Source organism: Aricia agestis, chromosome 13 (genome assembly GCF_905147365.1).
Source record: "Aricia agestis chromosome 13, ilAriAges1.1, whole genome shotgun sequence".
NCBI lineage: Eukaryota > Metazoa > Arthropoda > Insecta > Lepidoptera > Lycaenidae > Aricia > Aricia agestis.
Window position 1 is genome coordinate 1,184,965 of NC_056418.1, and position 15,594 is coordinate 1,200,558.

General features: G+C 34.4%; 4 protein-coding genes across 4 annotated transcripts; 2 read left to right on the forward strand and 2 right to left on the reverse strand.

Annotated features, from left to right (window-relative positions):
* Positions 1-1,373: 1,373 nt before the first annotated feature.
* On the reverse strand, positions 1,374-5,762 carry LOC121733025 (complement component 1 Q subcomponent-binding protein, mitochondrial). The gene is made up of 5 exons (XM_042123105.1): positions 5,447-5,762; positions 4,805-4,955; positions 3,733-3,926; positions 3,189-3,277; positions 1,374-1,636 (listed from the first exon to the last, which is right to left on the reverse strand). Exons 1-5 carry the CDS (start codon positions 5,679-5,681, stop codon positions 1,484-1,486), a joined length of 822 nt encoding a protein of 273 aa, XP_041979039.1. The 5' UTR covers positions 5,682-5,762; the 3' UTR covers positions 1,374-1,483.
* A 670-nt stretch (positions 5,763-6,432) lies between these two features.
* On the forward strand, positions 6,433-9,975 carry LOC121733252 (rRNA N6-adenosine-methyltransferase ZCCHC4). The gene is made up of 6 exons (XM_042123463.1): positions 6,433-6,809; positions 7,170-7,411; positions 7,597-7,800; positions 8,069-8,273; positions 8,491-8,817; positions 9,843-9,975. The coding sequence occupies exons 1-6, from the start codon at positions 6,513-6,515 to the stop codon at positions 9,921-9,923; spliced, it is 1,356 nt and encodes a 451-aa protein (XP_041979397.1). The 5' UTR covers positions 6,433-6,512; the 3' UTR covers positions 9,924-9,975.
* A 769-nt stretch (positions 9,976-10,744) lies between these two features.
* LOC121733082 (protein lin-37 homolog) lies at positions 10,745-12,531 on the reverse strand. The gene is made up of 5 exons (XM_042123187.1): positions 12,361-12,531; positions 12,152-12,284; positions 11,789-11,986; positions 11,430-11,568; positions 10,745-11,029 (listed from the first exon to the last, which is right to left on the reverse strand). The coding sequence occupies exons 1-5, from the start codon at positions 12,437-12,439 to the stop codon at positions 10,877-10,879; spliced, it is 702 nt and encodes a 233-aa protein (XP_041979121.1). The 5' UTR covers positions 12,440-12,531; the 3' UTR covers positions 10,745-10,876.
* Positions 12,532-13,722: 1,191 nt separating this feature from the next.
* LOC121733003 (partner of Y14 and mago) lies at positions 13,723-14,724 on the forward strand. The gene is made up of 3 exons (XM_042123067.1): positions 13,723-13,888; positions 14,029-14,289; positions 14,393-14,724. The coding sequence occupies exons 1-3, from the start codon at positions 13,852-13,854 to the stop codon at positions 14,653-14,655; spliced, it is 561 nt and encodes a 186-aa protein (XP_041979001.1). The 5' UTR covers positions 13,723-13,851; the 3' UTR covers positions 14,656-14,724.
* Positions 14,725-15,594: the final 870 nt, after the last annotated feature.

Genomic DNA, 15,594 nt, shown 5'->3' on the forward strand with positions numbered 1-15,594 from the left:
TGTATCTTTTAAATAAATAAACATGAGTTTTAGGAAAGGTCGTGGTAGGCCCCCTGCAAGCGTCATAAACTGTCAACGGCTGCCGTCGACACGTGTCGTTGGTCTGTAAGAAGCCTACACTAAGGCTGAGTGATAAGAAATAATAAAACAATATTTTTGTAATAATCTATTCTATATTTAAAACTAAAACTGCACATCTCGGTTAACTAAACATTCATACTTTAAAGCTATCCTAAAGCAAAATAAATGCTTCACCAAATTCCGTAATGTTTATGGAACAAAAAAAAAGAAATCTTTTACAAAGAAATTATGAGGGCATCAATTTCGTATCTGGACTTTTAAATTGTACAATACAATGTAACAATATTATTCTCTTGGGCAGACAATAAAAGACTAGTGCCAATTCCACCAACCCCAGTTTAACTTTATTGATTAAATATCATATTTTCTCTCACTGATGAAATATTAATGAAAGAGAAAGCATGACATTTAGACAAACGTTTAACAGACGTTGCTGAAATTGGGACTAAGGATTATTCATATTATTCCGTTCCACATATTATTAACATTATTAACAGTAACAATAAGTCCTGCTACAGACTTGTTAAAATGCACAGTTTGGTCACAGACAATACAAAAAATTTAATGACGCCTAGTGATCGTTATTGCGATGCAGTTTGCACATTTGAATGCTCTTAGAATACGACGTGATAGAATGGAGCACGACCAATCGCATAAAACGCTGTCGGGAAAACGAATGACGAACTGATTAAAATCACTAACACGCGCAAAACATGTGCTAAACTCGTAAAAACCAAATATCGCATCCTAATGGCCCTTTATATATCTGATAAGACTGTATGCTTAGTATGCTATACAGGGTGTAACAAAACTAAGTGATAACACTTTAGGGGTTATAGGTGGAACTTGTATAGAGTTCACTGTGAAAGTAGGAGCACTGGAAGACCAAATATTTTTTGTGATTTGTATGGGCAAGTGCCTCACTGTCGCGATTTTCCCCATACAAAAGTAAAAAAAACTTGAGAGGTGTCAAGGGACACCCGAATGGAACGAGGTTATTTCTTATGTTCAAAAAACCTGTTCACTCAAAAAAGTAATTTAAAAAAAAATGCCAGTAGGAATACTAACAACGCGTCGCTGTTTATTCTCTAAAAACGCCATCTAGTTGACGCACAGGAATACTATCAACGCCCTCTGCCCCTACCATGCAGGTACTAATAAAAAAGTGTCGTTACAACTTTTTCAGTCTAGCCCAAGCCGCAACGCGCGATACGGAACTACGTTCAAAAAAAATATTGCCATTTCAGCGTTGTAACTTTTACAGTGAACTCTATACATGGGACTCATACACACCTATAGTATTATCACTTAGTTTTGTTACACCCTGTATATTCATTTTTAGTACATGTTTACTGTGACCAAACTATGCAATTATGTTCCGTCCGTAGCGGGCTTTAAGAATCTACTGTTTCCCAATAGTGAACTTGGAGATTCCCTCCAAGAGGTTGATGTATGCCGTGTGCTCGTACGATGTGCTGAAGTCCGACAGCTTCTGTACGAACTCGTTGCTAATCCCCTTCTCTTCTAGAAGATTCATCAACAGATCGTACAAGTACTGAAACAAATAATTGTATTTTATTATTTTATAGGTTTTTAGACTAAATCATTAAATGTTTTTATATATTATTTACCCTTCCTAATAAACATTGTATAAGCTTTGAATAGTTATACAGTGTTTTGTTCCTGTCACACAAGTGACATTTTTAATAGGATTGAAGAAGACAAAACACTGTATAACTATTCAAAGCTTATACAGCGTTTATTAGTAAGGGGGCAAAATGATAAGGTTTATCGAATAAATAGAACGTCTCATATTATGGTATAGCTTTGAATAGGTTTGGACCAATTTTTTTTAAAGCTTTGAAGTTTTACAGTCTTACCACAAAAGAATTAAACATCTATTGAAGTAATTGTTTTCAGAGCATTATATGTACTGAATTTTTTTGTAATCAACTGTTCAACAGGTGTTTAAATCTTTTGTAGTAAGACCGTAAGAGTTTGCCTCGCGCACACCGTTGACAGAATTTTCTGGTCTGGCTGGTTTTTCCACCATTTGCATTTTGATTTCTGTATAAGTTTTATTAATATGCCATGGTATCAAATACCATTCTATGTTAGATGATTGTTTTTGCATATTAATATTATAAAGTTGATCTTTCAGTCGAGCGTGCACATGCCCTTACATAAGAAAATGTTGCACTTCATTGAATACACTGCCTATGTGACAATGTAGCTTCAACTCCATGCGTCAATTTTCCCCATATTTGGCGCTTGCTGACCACATGAATCGTGGAAACAAGTGTGGCAGATATTATGGGGTTAGAAAAAGTGTTAGACATTTCTTGGGTTTGAACCTGCACCATCTTGGAAAATGGTAATGCTCATACCATTAGGCCATACAGCACTATGGGTATACAATGAATTTTACTATATCTATCCAGTGTAGGTGGAAAAATGTATAATATTGTATAGAAAATAAAAGTTGCGTGTTTCGATATTATGTTTAGTGTAATTTTAATTAAAAAAATTACATTGTTTAGGTAAAAGTAAGATCTTAATATTATCGCCAAAGTTAGACGCTGTTTTTTAAACTTCTATAACTACATAGTATAGGTGCCCTAGAACATTTATTTTTATTACTATCAAACTAATTTTAAACGCTTTTATTTAACTTGCTCTGTATGTATGTAAGTATGTATGTTACGGTGGAATTTTGGAACTCAATTTTAAAGTAGATATATTTAACCGATTCAGCTGAAATTTTGCATACGCGTTTAGTTTGGATGACCATGCACAATAATATGGTATGTGACATCACTCTAAATCCAATATGGCCGACCATCCAAGATGGCGAAATAATTACTTTCTATGCAGTCCTACAATATGGATCTTAATCTATCAATATACAAAAAAAAATCTGTAATCAACAAAACTTAGTTGACTATTGAACCCCAAAACGAAACCACTAAGATTTTTTGCAGATAAAAATGTTGTTCGTCTTATCAAAATGAAGCTACTCACAAATAATTTGCTCGATGGTAATAAAAAAAACTAGTTCTAGGGCTCCTGTACTAACAGTATTTTTATAATAATGATAAAATACTTACACCGTCAAGAACATCCCCAGCGACTGCATAAACTTTGTCAGACCAATCCCCCTTGTAAAGTGTCACCTCGTCAATTCCGAAAATGTCATCTGAAATGGAATAAAAGTACTTAACTTTGTATAAATGTTTCTTCAATTTTGTGTAAAATAAAGGGCCTAATGAATGACACATACATTTCGATTGGTCAAGTACAAAATAAGAAATCATACACAAGTTATACAAAAATGTTGGGCGAAACTAAAATATCTCTAAACTAAAACAAATTCTTTAAAAGGTTTATTCTTCTAAATATTATTGCAATAACACAGTTTAGAATTTTGATTGGCTAGGAATATAAGTTACAATGTAGTCTTTGGCTTCAAGTGATGATAATTGCTAAAAGTTTAAGTTTGTACTTTAGCAGTAATTTGTAATTACCTCTTTATGTAATACACCTAAGGCCTGTTTCACCACTTCCCGATAAGTGCTTAACTTGACAGATAGAGTATGGAAAAAAGTTGTGGATAGACTGTCCGGCACTTCATCAGGCCCTTAGTATACTTACTGTACTCTTCAGCATTGGTGCTTGGTGGGTCCTGCAGGAAGGAGCATGTAAAGCCGAGCGTTGAGTCACCCCTCACAATGTCCACCTCAAACTGTGGCTTGGACCTCATCTCCGAGAACTCCTGCTTCTCCGGCTGAACATCATCAAACTCTTCAGAATCCACTGTGTGGTTCACATTGAACGTGATTTTGATTCTGAAATTAGATATTACATTTTTTATGTTAAAAAAAAGTTTATAAAGTTTGAAGTCACATTGTATGATAACATAATACAACAGATTAAAAAAGTGTATTATCACTTATAATACCACAAGAGCTTCAAAATTATCGGGTATATGAAATGCCAGATAATTTTGAAGCTCGTGTGGTATTCGGGGGATTATTTTTCCATCCCAAATGTCGGCCAATAGAATTAGAATTTGTTTTTTATATATAGCAACTACCAGAGAAAATTTTCAAAAAATTATCAGTATAATACCATGTAGGTTGTACCACGCGACGTCGAATGGTGCAATTCTATTGGTCGATATTTGGGTCGGAAAAATAATCAGGATAAAATTTTAATTGTATCATTTTTAACAAGTTAGTCAACAAAACTACTTTGCTTATTTTATATTGTTGAATAGTGTGTTGTACACAACAAAATATACAGTAATGTTTTCTACATGTTAATAAGCTGTTTTAGACATTAATGCAGAGAAAGGGCAACTTACCCATAACTCTGGATGTGTGCATAAGTTAATATGACCCATCAACTTCTGGTGCTATTTACAAAAATAGCACCATAATATGGTTGATGGGTTATTTTGTAGATTTGTTTCTAAGTAAGATTTATATATTATATTAAAAAAATATATTGTTCTTGGATGAAACTTTAGTTATGATTAGTTCTAGAGACACCCAAGCGGTCAAATTTGACCATAATAACAATAGAATAATAATAGATTTCCAAGAATCCGCATTCGAGGGATTAATATTATTCACTTTTTTATTAATTGACTTAGTGAACAACATTTAGTACAGTATAAAAATAATACCAACAAAGTTTTAAAACATTAGAACTAGTTGCTTACGTTTCATCTTTGCCCTCTTTAGTAAGGACCACCTCTGCTCCGTCCCCCTGTACTTTGAAGCCCTCAACCTCCGCTGGCAAGGACTTGAGTTTCTGAGCTTTCCGCTCTGCAACTATTTCTTCTGTCAGGAACTCTACAAGCTCTCTTTCGCCTGAATTTTTTTTATAAATAGAATTATTCTTATTGTACTCAGATTAAACTATTCAAAATATACCTAACAAGGCATATTTTATTAATCAATTTTTATTAGTCAATTGGTACTATAATGACAAATCTAAGTCTTGAATGTCTCATATCTCAGATTACTACAATAAATAGTTAATTGCAATCTACCTATAAATATATATAATTATAGAAATATTTAAATAGTTACAATATAATACTATTTTTTATATTATAAGTATAATATAGGTACAATAAAGATGGGACAAAGCAAGGTGGTTGGGACTAGGACATTACAAAATATGATATTGTTTGGGAAAGGATGTTGCTCACCGACAGGTTTGTTTGGCGTTACAGCATGTTCGTCAACCTTATCTAACAAATGAAATTTGTAAAATAATAACTTTATAGTTATAAAGTATTTGAAAACCGTATTTTACGAATATGGTGCAATCATAACCTCAAAATTTTAGAACAAACCTTTAGTGTGTATCGCCTTCCCGCAACCGCAGCTGCATGTCTTGGAGTGGTTAGCGAGCAAGTTGGAAGCTGCCGATGTGCTGTCCATGCGCTTTGAACAAGTCATATGCCATATTCCTCTGGTGAAGTCACGTTTTACTGGTGCTTGAGTTCGAGAAATTATGGCTCCTTTAAAACCTGAAGTTTTAACACAGGACTGTATTACCCGATGAGCTGTTCTTACTAATCCGCTCATTTTAGTTAATTTCTGTCGATTATTCTGGAATTTAAAATTAATTTCAAGAAAATCGAAATATAAGGCACACTAGCCACTAGATAGCACCACAGATTACTAGTATATATTTGATAGCACACCGGTAACTGCACAGATTACTATGGGTAACTGTCAAACAGGGTCACAGATTATTAATATATATTTGTAACAGGGTGACCCTTATGGCGGCTCTCGACATAGGCGAACGCGTTGGCCAACGCGTCTGCAGACGCGTTGGCCCAATGTGTAGAACGGGCGTTCGCGCGTTGGCCAACGTCTAAATACCTACGGCCAACGCGCGAACGCCCGTTCTACACATTGGGCCAACGCGTCTGCAGACGCGTTGGCCAACGCGTTCGCCTATGTCGAGAGCCGCCATTATAGTATACATTAACAAGCTAGCTTGCTATAATGTATACTCTATGGGGTGACCATATTTTTTTTTTTAATTTATTCGGAGCTGGAAACAAGTCCTTTGCTCCAGAAAAAAATACAATGTTTATGACGTCAAATTAAAAAAAAATAATTAATGTCCTTCTTTTTTCTTCTGAGCACTATTTACACAACAAAAAAAAAAACACTATATACAATCAAATAGGTATATACTAGTAATCTGTGCTCGACAGTCGACACTGGCCATGGTTTATGGATACTAGTGTTTATGGATATATAGATTATAGCCGAAGTAAGAAATAAAATAAAAATAAAAAGTGTCATTTGTTAAATGGCGGTATGTGTCATTTTCACGTGTTGTCGTTCTTCGTGGATTTTTTAAATACAAATTAAAAAGGTACGGTACGGTACTTAACTAAAATGGGCAGAAAAAGGAAATTCGTACCATCCGAAGCTCCACTCAAAAGCACTTTACCTGTAGAAGTTGTGCTAGAAGATGTAACGACACATCCTTTATGTTTGCATGGACCGACGTTGCTGTTTTCTAATGAAAATGGTCGGTATTTCGCTTGTGCCTCGTGTAGGAACAAAAAAGATTGCACTATACACATCGACGAAGAAGACTGGAAGAAGGAAAATGTTAGGAAAAGAAACGAAAAATATTATAACCTTATTCCTAAGCTTGACAAAACTTTGGCTTGGAGAAACTTAAATGAGGTACATAAAACTATTCCTTTCAAAATTTTACCTTAAAATATTGTCTTATTATAAATCTCTATAGACCTCTGTGGCTCAGTTGGTAGCTCAAGCCGAGGGTCGTAAGTTCTAATTCCGCTGACGGAACAAATCGTTTTCTAAGTTTCTGGGTCATGGATGTATATTAAATATGTCTATTATTATAAAATAAAAATCTTAAATGCATGTATAGTATAAAAGTATTAAATATATTTCCGTTGTCTGGTCCTTGAGGTACTTACCACGGGGCGGGACTGACGTGGTGTGAAGCATCCATAGATATTATTAAGATATTAATATTCATAAAATAATTAGTACTAAGAAGTATTTATTAATTCACAGATCAAATCTCAACATGCTTCAAACAGAGCATACTGTGATAGTTGCAAGGAGTTGTATGTGTTGGGTCAAACGAGAAAACATATCAAAGAGCACAGAGTAATAACACCACTGACCGATGAGCAGCTTGCGAATCCCTCCTCGTTCCTGCCCCCCATTGAGGATGACCAGCAACAGGCTCAATATATCTTTTCAAAGAAGTCAGTCAGTACCATCCTTGGCATTTTGAGAAATAATCAAATAGGGTAAGTTCTATTAATATTAATTGTAGAACCTTTAATAACATTTTCTTGCCATAAGCTCTGTAAAACAAGATGTGATAAAAAATATTTTAATATTCTTATGATTTAGTTTACTGCTCATAAATTTTTTATTGTAACAAGACATCCTGATGGTATAATTATATTAGACATTGAAATATATCTTTTAGGAATATTCTATGCATTGGGACTCCATCAGTGCATGAGGCTGCCCAGGCTCACCCCGACTTTGATTCTCTGCTACTGGACTATGACACACGACATCACCTGTTCCACACACCCTCCAAGTACCTCTGGTACAACGTGTTCAACAATTACCTGTTCAATGGCAACGAAGATGAGAAAGTTTTAAAGAAATTCATAAAATCTTCTAGGTAAGTTTGTTTTAAAAAAATATAAGTATAAAAAAATATACTTATATTATTTTAAAACTACATACATGTAGCTTCAAAACATATAAAGAACATTTACAAAGCTAAAATCAAAGACTTTTCCATATTCATCTTAAAAATTAATAATTATGTTTAATAAAATGCATGTATAACAGTTTTATTTTAGGAAAATATTAGAAATGTGAAGAAAACGAAGAAAAGCTCAGAAACTGTAGGTAATAAAAATGTTTTACTATACTTTTTTTTTCAGAAATAAGGGTTTATGCATTGTCATGGATCCACCATTTGGAGGCCGCGTGGAGCCGCTAGTACAAACTATAAAAGAGCTGTCAGCTCAGTACAACAAGATTTGTGAGAAGGAAGACCAGCTGCTACCTGTTATTTGGGCATTCCCATACTTTTCAGAACCCTACATCTGCAACATGATTCCTGAGATAAAGATGCATGATTATCAAGTATGTTGCTATCACATTATACATGCAATATACCTCATACTTAAAAGGCTATATGTAAATGTTTACCTTCTGACCCCATGTCACTATTATTTCTGTCATATAATTAAGGGCATTAACCCTAATTTGCTTTTTAAAAGACATTATATAGAAGATTATTTGGTCCTGCAGCTTAGCATTAAATTGCAATTCATAACCAACTTTTAATCATCTGTTTCAGGTTGACTACCAAAACCACAAGAAGTTCAGCAGTAAAAAAGGTGGAAGGAAACTTGGCTCACCTGTGCGTTTCTTTACAAATCTTCCATTAAAAACCATAGACTTGTCCAACGACAGTGCCTACAAAATGTGTGACAAATGTAAATTTTGGGTTTCCGTTTCTAATGTTCATTGTACGAAATGTAAACAGTGCACAAGCAAGAATGGGATGAAATACAGACATTGCAATGCATGTCGCCGCTGTGTCAAGCCTACATACACTCATTGTAAAACCTGTGACCGCTGCTGCCAGGAGAAACATATCTGTGGCACAGTTGTTCAATCCCAGGTAAATTAATATTTTTAGTATCTTTACTATCGCAAAATCTTTATTATACTATTTTCCAACTTGTTTACCTTTTTTACCTAGTTCCTTAGTTTAAAAATCGGCCAAGTGCGAGTTGCACTCGCGCACGAAGAGTTTTGTACCACTACATAGCAGAAACAGGCTAAAAATTATGTTTTTTTGTATTGGAGCCCCCCTTATTATTCAATTTATTTAAATTTTATTATTAATTATTAAAGTACAAATACAACTGAGTATTTTGTGAACATTGCAAGTGCCTATGTGTTGCCATTATTTATATTGAGCAAAAAAATCACGTTTGTTGTATGGGAGCCCCCCTTAAATATTTAATTTATTTTGGTTTTAGTATTTGTTGTTATAGCGGCAACAGATATACACAATCTGTGAAAATTTCAGAAGTCTAGCTATAACGGTTTCTTGAGTTACAGCCAGTAGCCCTAGCATGGCCACCAGTAGAAATTCGAAAGTATAGACAAATTGTGGAGATAAACTTAAGATGCCGTTCCGATCTTTTTTCGTTCTATGACATACTATAGTCCTAAATAATAAAATAATATCCTACTTTATGCCATAGACTATAGTGTCATAAAGTGGCATTTTAATTGAATTTTTGTCCATCGCGATTAGCCGCGGTAAAGATCGGAATGGCACCTTAAGTTTATGTCCACAGTTTGTCTATATTTTCACATTTCTACTGGTGGCCATGCTAGGGCTACTGGAGACATACAGACAGACAGACATCAAAGTCTTAGTAATAAGGGTCCCGTTTTTACCCTTTGGGTATGAAACCCTAAAAATGGAACTTACTTTGGCATGTCATCACAATTTTCTGTATATTTTTATTGCTTAAAAAATATTTTATCATTATATGAATATATTTTTCAGGGTTTCCCAATCTTTTTGTTAAGCTCCTCAAATTGCAAATGATCCACTTGATGATATTGCCATTGCCAAAACACGTACTATATTAATAAATTATTATTTTAAATATGACTTTTTCTTTTCAGTCTTGCTACAACTGCAATGAAAAGGGACACAAACAAGCCGACTGCCCAATGAAGGAAAACAAGAAACGAAAGATAAAATGATTCTTTATTTACATATTCTAAATATAAGATTTATATTACAAAAAGTAATGATTATTATTTTCCATGATCAAGCTTAAATACTAACAGTATAAAAAAGTAAGAGGTAATAAATTTTTAATCTTAAAATTACAAAGAAAAAATACTATGGTCTAAACCACGAGGCAAGTCACAAAATTGCATGCAAATTTTGACATTCAACAAGTTTTTGTGATTCTTAGCAATTACATAATAATTTCTTAGATGTTAACCTTAATTAACACAATGTTTAGAAAAGTATCAAAACTGCATTTAAAATCATTGTAACTATATTCTATTAAAATCCAATATGATCTATAGAAACATACAAAATTCAGGTTTCAAACATTTAGATTAAAGTGCTGAGTGTGAGTTTTGGTCACTCCTCACTCCTGCAATTTGTATGGCGTTGTAACAAAACTCTGGTGTTAAAAACATTGACACAACATAAAGTTTCTTGCCACAGAAGAAGACAAAAAGACAGACAAAAAAGAAACCTTTTGATTTGTCCCTAATTCATATTGTGGTTATGTTATGCTTGCAAATTCTAATTTACTTTTACAATGACTTTAAGGCAGCCCCTAAATGATAAATGTTATTGCACAATGTAAGAATTGTGCAATATTATTGACAGTTTAGGGTTAATATTGAACATTGTGCAATGATTGAACCAGGGCCTCCGCCACCATATGTGCAATGTGTGCAATGCACACGGGCGTCATCCTCTAGGGGCGCCAAATCGCCATCTTTAGGGGCGCCAAAACCAAGGACCCAAAAATTTGCCTAAAAGGGGCGCCAAAATCATTTTTTTTGCACATAGGCGCCAGTAGCCCTTACGGGGGCCCTGGATTGAACAAAAGTTTGGGTTACTTCTGATTAACTTGCACCCTGCTTGAACATAGGATGAGTGACATCTAGTCATCTACCAACCACCAGACTTACCTAACATTGAGTGAGTTGAGTATGATCTGTGAGTTAGCGTACCGCGCCTCGACCTGCGCCGCCCGCGCCAGCCACGCCCCCCGCACGTTCGTCCAGCGCGCCATGTGCGAGCGCAGTAGCTGCTCGCGCGACGGCAGAGGCGCCTCACGCTGTCAAATATTTTTTTATTGTTAGAAAAGGCGACAAATTATGGTTGCTTTATAGCAGTGGTATATATCAGCTCTTGATTTTTTATTGTATTAAAAGGTGCCAAAATATTGTTGCTTTAAAGCAACCATATTTTACTTACTTTTTTTTATTTGGGCCACGAATAGTAAACACGCTTTAATCTTGATGTCGTAGGCCGCAACCAATATTATTCAGGGGTAAAAATATGTTAGGCACTACAAAATATTCAGTTTCTCACTTATCTTGAAACAATCTATGTTTTACCTTAACTTCATATGGCCACTGGTTGAGTACAGCTGCTTTAAAGTCTCAGGATATAATAATAAAATAAAATAGAGAAAACTTGGGTCATTCATGTTAATAGAAAACATTAAAACCTACGTAATTCAAATTAATTTTGTCTACATCTTGTGACTTCAGCTGCTCCGGCAGCAGGTCCGGTATTTTGGATATAGGCGGTCCATTCGGTCCAGGCAAATCTATCCCTTCCTCGATTTCTTCCATATTTTCAGAATCTTTACTGTAAAAACAATAATTATTCACTTATTTTTTGTGTATTTTAAATATAAAATAAAATAATAAAAAAAATCAGCTATTTTTTTAGGCGTGAAAGTTGCCACCATAGAAATCCCATATCACAATTTGATACACTTTTGTATACTATCAAAATACAAGAAAAACTCTTAGTCCAAAACAGAGCTCTAAACCACTGCAACATTATAACAATTTGAATAACTTACCCAAAGTCACTATAGTTAGCTTTAGGTCTATTTGCGATCCACGCTCGGCAAATAGGATACAGCGGAGAGTCTTCACTGAACTGTGACAAATCCACACTGCGGTCAAACAGTTTCAAAACATATGACTGTCTCGGTGGTAATTTATTTTGTCTGCCATCTTCTTCTGATGTATAGTCATCTTCTTCTGCACTGACTTTTCTGAAAATAAAGCAAGTTTACAATAATTACTATTTATTTTAAGTTTTTAGTCTGCGATTAGATATTTTTGTATTGAAAATAGGGAATATTATTATTCAAATATTTCTAAAGGAGAGAGTGAAGCTTTTTTTTGTACATGTATATTACTCATATAAGCATAGTTACCTTCCTTCCTTCTTTACAGGAGTGTTTTCCATGGAAGTATCAGATTCTTCTGCTGTGTCCAAAACATCCATCAGTGCTCCTTTCAACCGTCCTCTGGCCGTTGTCACGTCATTCTCGACGCTTGAAGATTTTTCTGTAACCGAATAGTGAACGACATGCTTAATACACAGTTGAATAAATGTAATAAATTTATATCAAGCTTTGCGTACCTCTAGCTTCCATTGCTTCTTTCATGTGCTTTGTTTTTCTTTTAGGAGTAAATATTCTTTTACGTTTGGGTAGTGGCATTTTGATTTTTCGAAATTAGATTATACTTATTGGAATTAAATTGATAAAATTAAAACAATTCAAGTAGTAAAAATCAAAAATTCAAATTCTAAAAAAATGTTTGCTTTTTTCAGTAATCTTCTTCTTCTTTTAAAAATGGCCGCCTCGGTGAGTTGCCAATGTCAGAGTGGCGTCATTTCAGTAATCACTTGCCAAATGCCCGTTGCAGACGATGCACAGTAGCTTGCGCGAGTACTTGCGCAGGTACTTGCGCCGGCGTTCAAACGTAAAAAGATCACGCGAAGTAGCTTTGTATAGTGCCAGTGCATAGTAGGCAACCATGGACAAGCGTATGGTTTTGAATAAACTTTTTAAGTGCCTAATTCAAGAGCTAAATGGAGTGATAGCAGAGGAACTGATGCAGGAAATACAGAATTTAGAAAAAGGAAAACTGTATAGTTTTGTCTGAATTCCATTTATTCATTTTTAATTCACAAACTTAAAACATTAAGATTCAATAAAACAACCAACTCCCCAACAATCTAGTGGTAGGTTTCTACATCTTTACCAAAACAACAAACAGACTAAACTGGCGCTAGTACTGGCGCTAGTACTGGTCAACGCATGTTCAAACGATGACCAGTGAAGTAGCGCGGGGGTGAAGTAGACGGAGCGGGGGCAAATGAGTCGCACTTGCGCGAGGACCAAAGCGAGTGCTACTAAGCAACTTGCACTCGCACTTTCACTAAGCAAAATGCGTTCACACGATGAAAATATATGCTTAGTATTAGTACTTGCGCAAGCTACTGCGCATCGTCTGCAACGGGCAAAACTCATAAGTCACAAGTGTCAAGTTCACAGATTACTAGTATATATTTGTAGAGTCAAGTTGAAATTGACAGTTTTTTTATGTAAATCGCAAGTCGCAACTGGATGCGGACCAGAGTAATCACAGAGTACTTTATTAGAGTTCTACATTCTACAATCTACCTATGTAAAAAGTGTCCGCTGAAAATTGAAATGCGTTAAATTAGGGTGGCGCTACAGTAGCAACAAAGTAAATTTTAAAGACACGTTATCAAAAAATAACGTTCCGTCACACGTAACTTCAAACACGTATTAAAAAAAAAAACTATGCATCTCCTAGACACAAATCAGGTGTCATTTGAAAGGGGTAACTAACCCCTATAAAATGCCTGCCCGGTGTCAGTGCCAAAAGCTTCTTGGCCAAAAGCAAAAAAAAAAAACCCCGACCTTTGTAGTTTGTCATTTACTTGTCAAATACCAAATTTTTGGATGCCAATAGGCAAAGACGCTTTGTTTTAAAAATAGATTTGAAAAACTCGAAAAAACTAAAATAATCGAGAAAACATTACACATAAATATATAAACTGCACTTAAAAAGTTTTAATACTTTACACTTATGAAGCGTTATGGCCACCACTACCGCATATGAACTGGATGCTGATGGTAAGAAAACAACAGATTTCTAATATATAAATCGTCAAGTCTAAATAATTTGTTGAACTTAAACATAGCTACATATAAGAAAATTTTTACAATAGAACTTTAAGGCAGCCTACTTAAACGTTTTTTTTTCAACTTTTTAGGTGGCAAGTACATTCCCGCTACACAGCGCCCTGATGGGACCTGGCGGAAGCCCAGGCGCATACGAGACGGCTACGTGCCGCAGGAAGAGGTGCCGCTGTACGAGAGCAAGGGCAAACAGTTCAAGTCCCGCCAAAACACAGGAATACCAGTAGGACTCACTCCGGAAATCGTGGCACAGGCCAAAAGTAAAAAGAGCACTACACAACCCATACCAGGCATGATTATTAATGTTGAGAAAAGGAAAAAGAAGAAGAAGCCAGGTAAAATTTAAAAATACCATTCATTTCTCTTTACAGAGTAGTTTCTGATGTTAAAGATTTATTTGCAGGTAAGTTACATTTGTATTGTATGTAATTGTTACAGCTGTCGAGGAAGCCACTGCAAAAGTTGCCGAAATGAAGATAACTGAACCAACCTTTAGCACTCCTTCCACTAATGAGCCACCAACACAAACTGATCCAGCAAAACGACTCAAAAACCTAAAGAAGAAACTCAGAGACATAGAAGCACTGGAGGAAAAAGTAAAATCAGGCACTCTTAAAAATCCGGACAAAGATCAAAAGGAGAAAATGTCTAAAAAAGTAGAAATTCTTAAAGAAATTGAGTCATTAGAAAGTAATACATAATATACACCAAACAATTATTTTAAGACATTTTTAAAATAATTTTTTAATTAAGGAATATGAAAAGCAATGAAATCAATAAATTTTTATTTATACTGACTTTCAGTTTGTATTAATTCCTTAAAATTGATGTTCCATATTATTCTGTCGGTGAACATGGAAATTTAAGAAGGTGCTATAGTAGATTGATCAAAATTGCATATTAACTCATAAATCCCCAAGCAGCAGCCGCATAACAATTGTAAATTTATTGTGTCTGCTATATCTACGATGGAGGTGTTAAGACACAATATGATTCAACATTTTTCAATAATATATCATGAGAATGGCATTTGGCAATGCAAAGTTATGTAAATAAAAAATGTTAAAATGTAATATACATTTATTTTCTATTAGAAAACATTTTAATGTATTACAAAATACATGTTGTGATGATATACACAAACAAAATGAGATAAGTAGGGAATCAAAAGTAAAAGTAACAACCTTTCACAACAAAAAGATTGAACATTATAGAATGGCAAAAACATCTTAGATCTTATGTTCACATTTAATAAATTATTTTGAAAGAAATTAATATTTTCTTTTTCTTAATATAAAAGTATATAAAGCTTAATCTACTTGTATTTGGAGGGGCTAAAGTTAAAAAACTTTATAATATGGAAGTGAGGTAACATAATATAACATCTTAAAATATCTTTTCAAACCAATTTCTTGACTTTTATATTATAATTGTTAAAGCTACCAATACTTTCATTACATTAAAATATTCTTTTCAAAAATTAATAGATTCTTATGAGAGATTAGTAGATTATTATGAGAAATATAGAATATTTCCATTGCAAGCACAAAATGAGAAATTTTTTTCTCGCAATAAATTAGGATAAGGAGTGGCGTTCTGATTTTTCCATCTTAAGTTCCTGAAGTTTTTTTTTCGTAAAT

Bases quoted from the DNA above. Each gene is read 5' to 3' on its own strand.
- LOC121733025 (XM_042123105.1), bottom strand. From the start codon at position 5,681: ATGAGCGGATTAGTAAGAACAGCTCATCGGGTAATACAGTCCTGTGTT. The intron at 3,927-4,804 runs GTAAGCAACTAG...ATCTAATTTCAG, and splicing joins AAAGAGGGCAAAGATGAAAC to AATCAAAATCACGTTCAATG. The intron at 3,278-3,732 runs GTAAGTATACTA...ATTCCATTTCAG, and splicing joins CACCAATGCTGAAGAGTACA to ATGACATTTTCGGAATTGAC.
- LOC121733252 (XM_042123463.1), top strand. From the start codon at position 6,513: ATGGGCAGAAAAAGGAAATTCGTACCATCCGAAGCTCCACTCAAAAGC. The intron at 7,801-8,068 runs GTAAGTTTGTTT...TTTTTTTTTCAG, and splicing joins AAATTCATAAAATCTTCTAG to AAATAAGGGTTTATGCATTG. The intron at 8,274-8,490 runs GTATGTTGCTAT...CATCTGTTTCAG, and splicing joins TAAAGATGCATGATTATCAA to GTTGACTACCAAAACCACAA.
- LOC121733082 (XM_042123187.1), bottom strand. From the start codon at position 12,439: ATGCCACTACCCAAACGTAAAAGAATATTTACTCCTAAAAGAAAAACA. The intron at 11,569-11,788 runs GTAAGTTATTCA...TTGTTTTTACAG, and splicing joins GCTAACTATAGTGACTTTGG to TAAAGATTCTGAAAATATGG. The intron at 11,030-11,429 runs GTAGGTTTTAAT...AATATTTGACAG, and splicing joins ACAAAATTAATTTGAATTAC to CGTGAGGCGCCTCTGCCGTC.
- LOC121733003 (XM_042123067.1), top strand. From the start codon at position 13,852: ATGGCCACCACTACCGCATATGAACTGGATGCTGATG. The intron at 13,889-14,028 runs GTAAGAAAACAA...TCAACTTTTTAG, and splicing joins ATATGAACTGGATGCTGATG to GTGGCAAGTACATTCCCGCT. The intron at 14,290-14,392 runs GTAAAATTTAAA...TAATTGTTACAG, and splicing joins GAAAAAGAAGAAGAAGCCAG to CTGTCGAGGAAGCCACTGCA.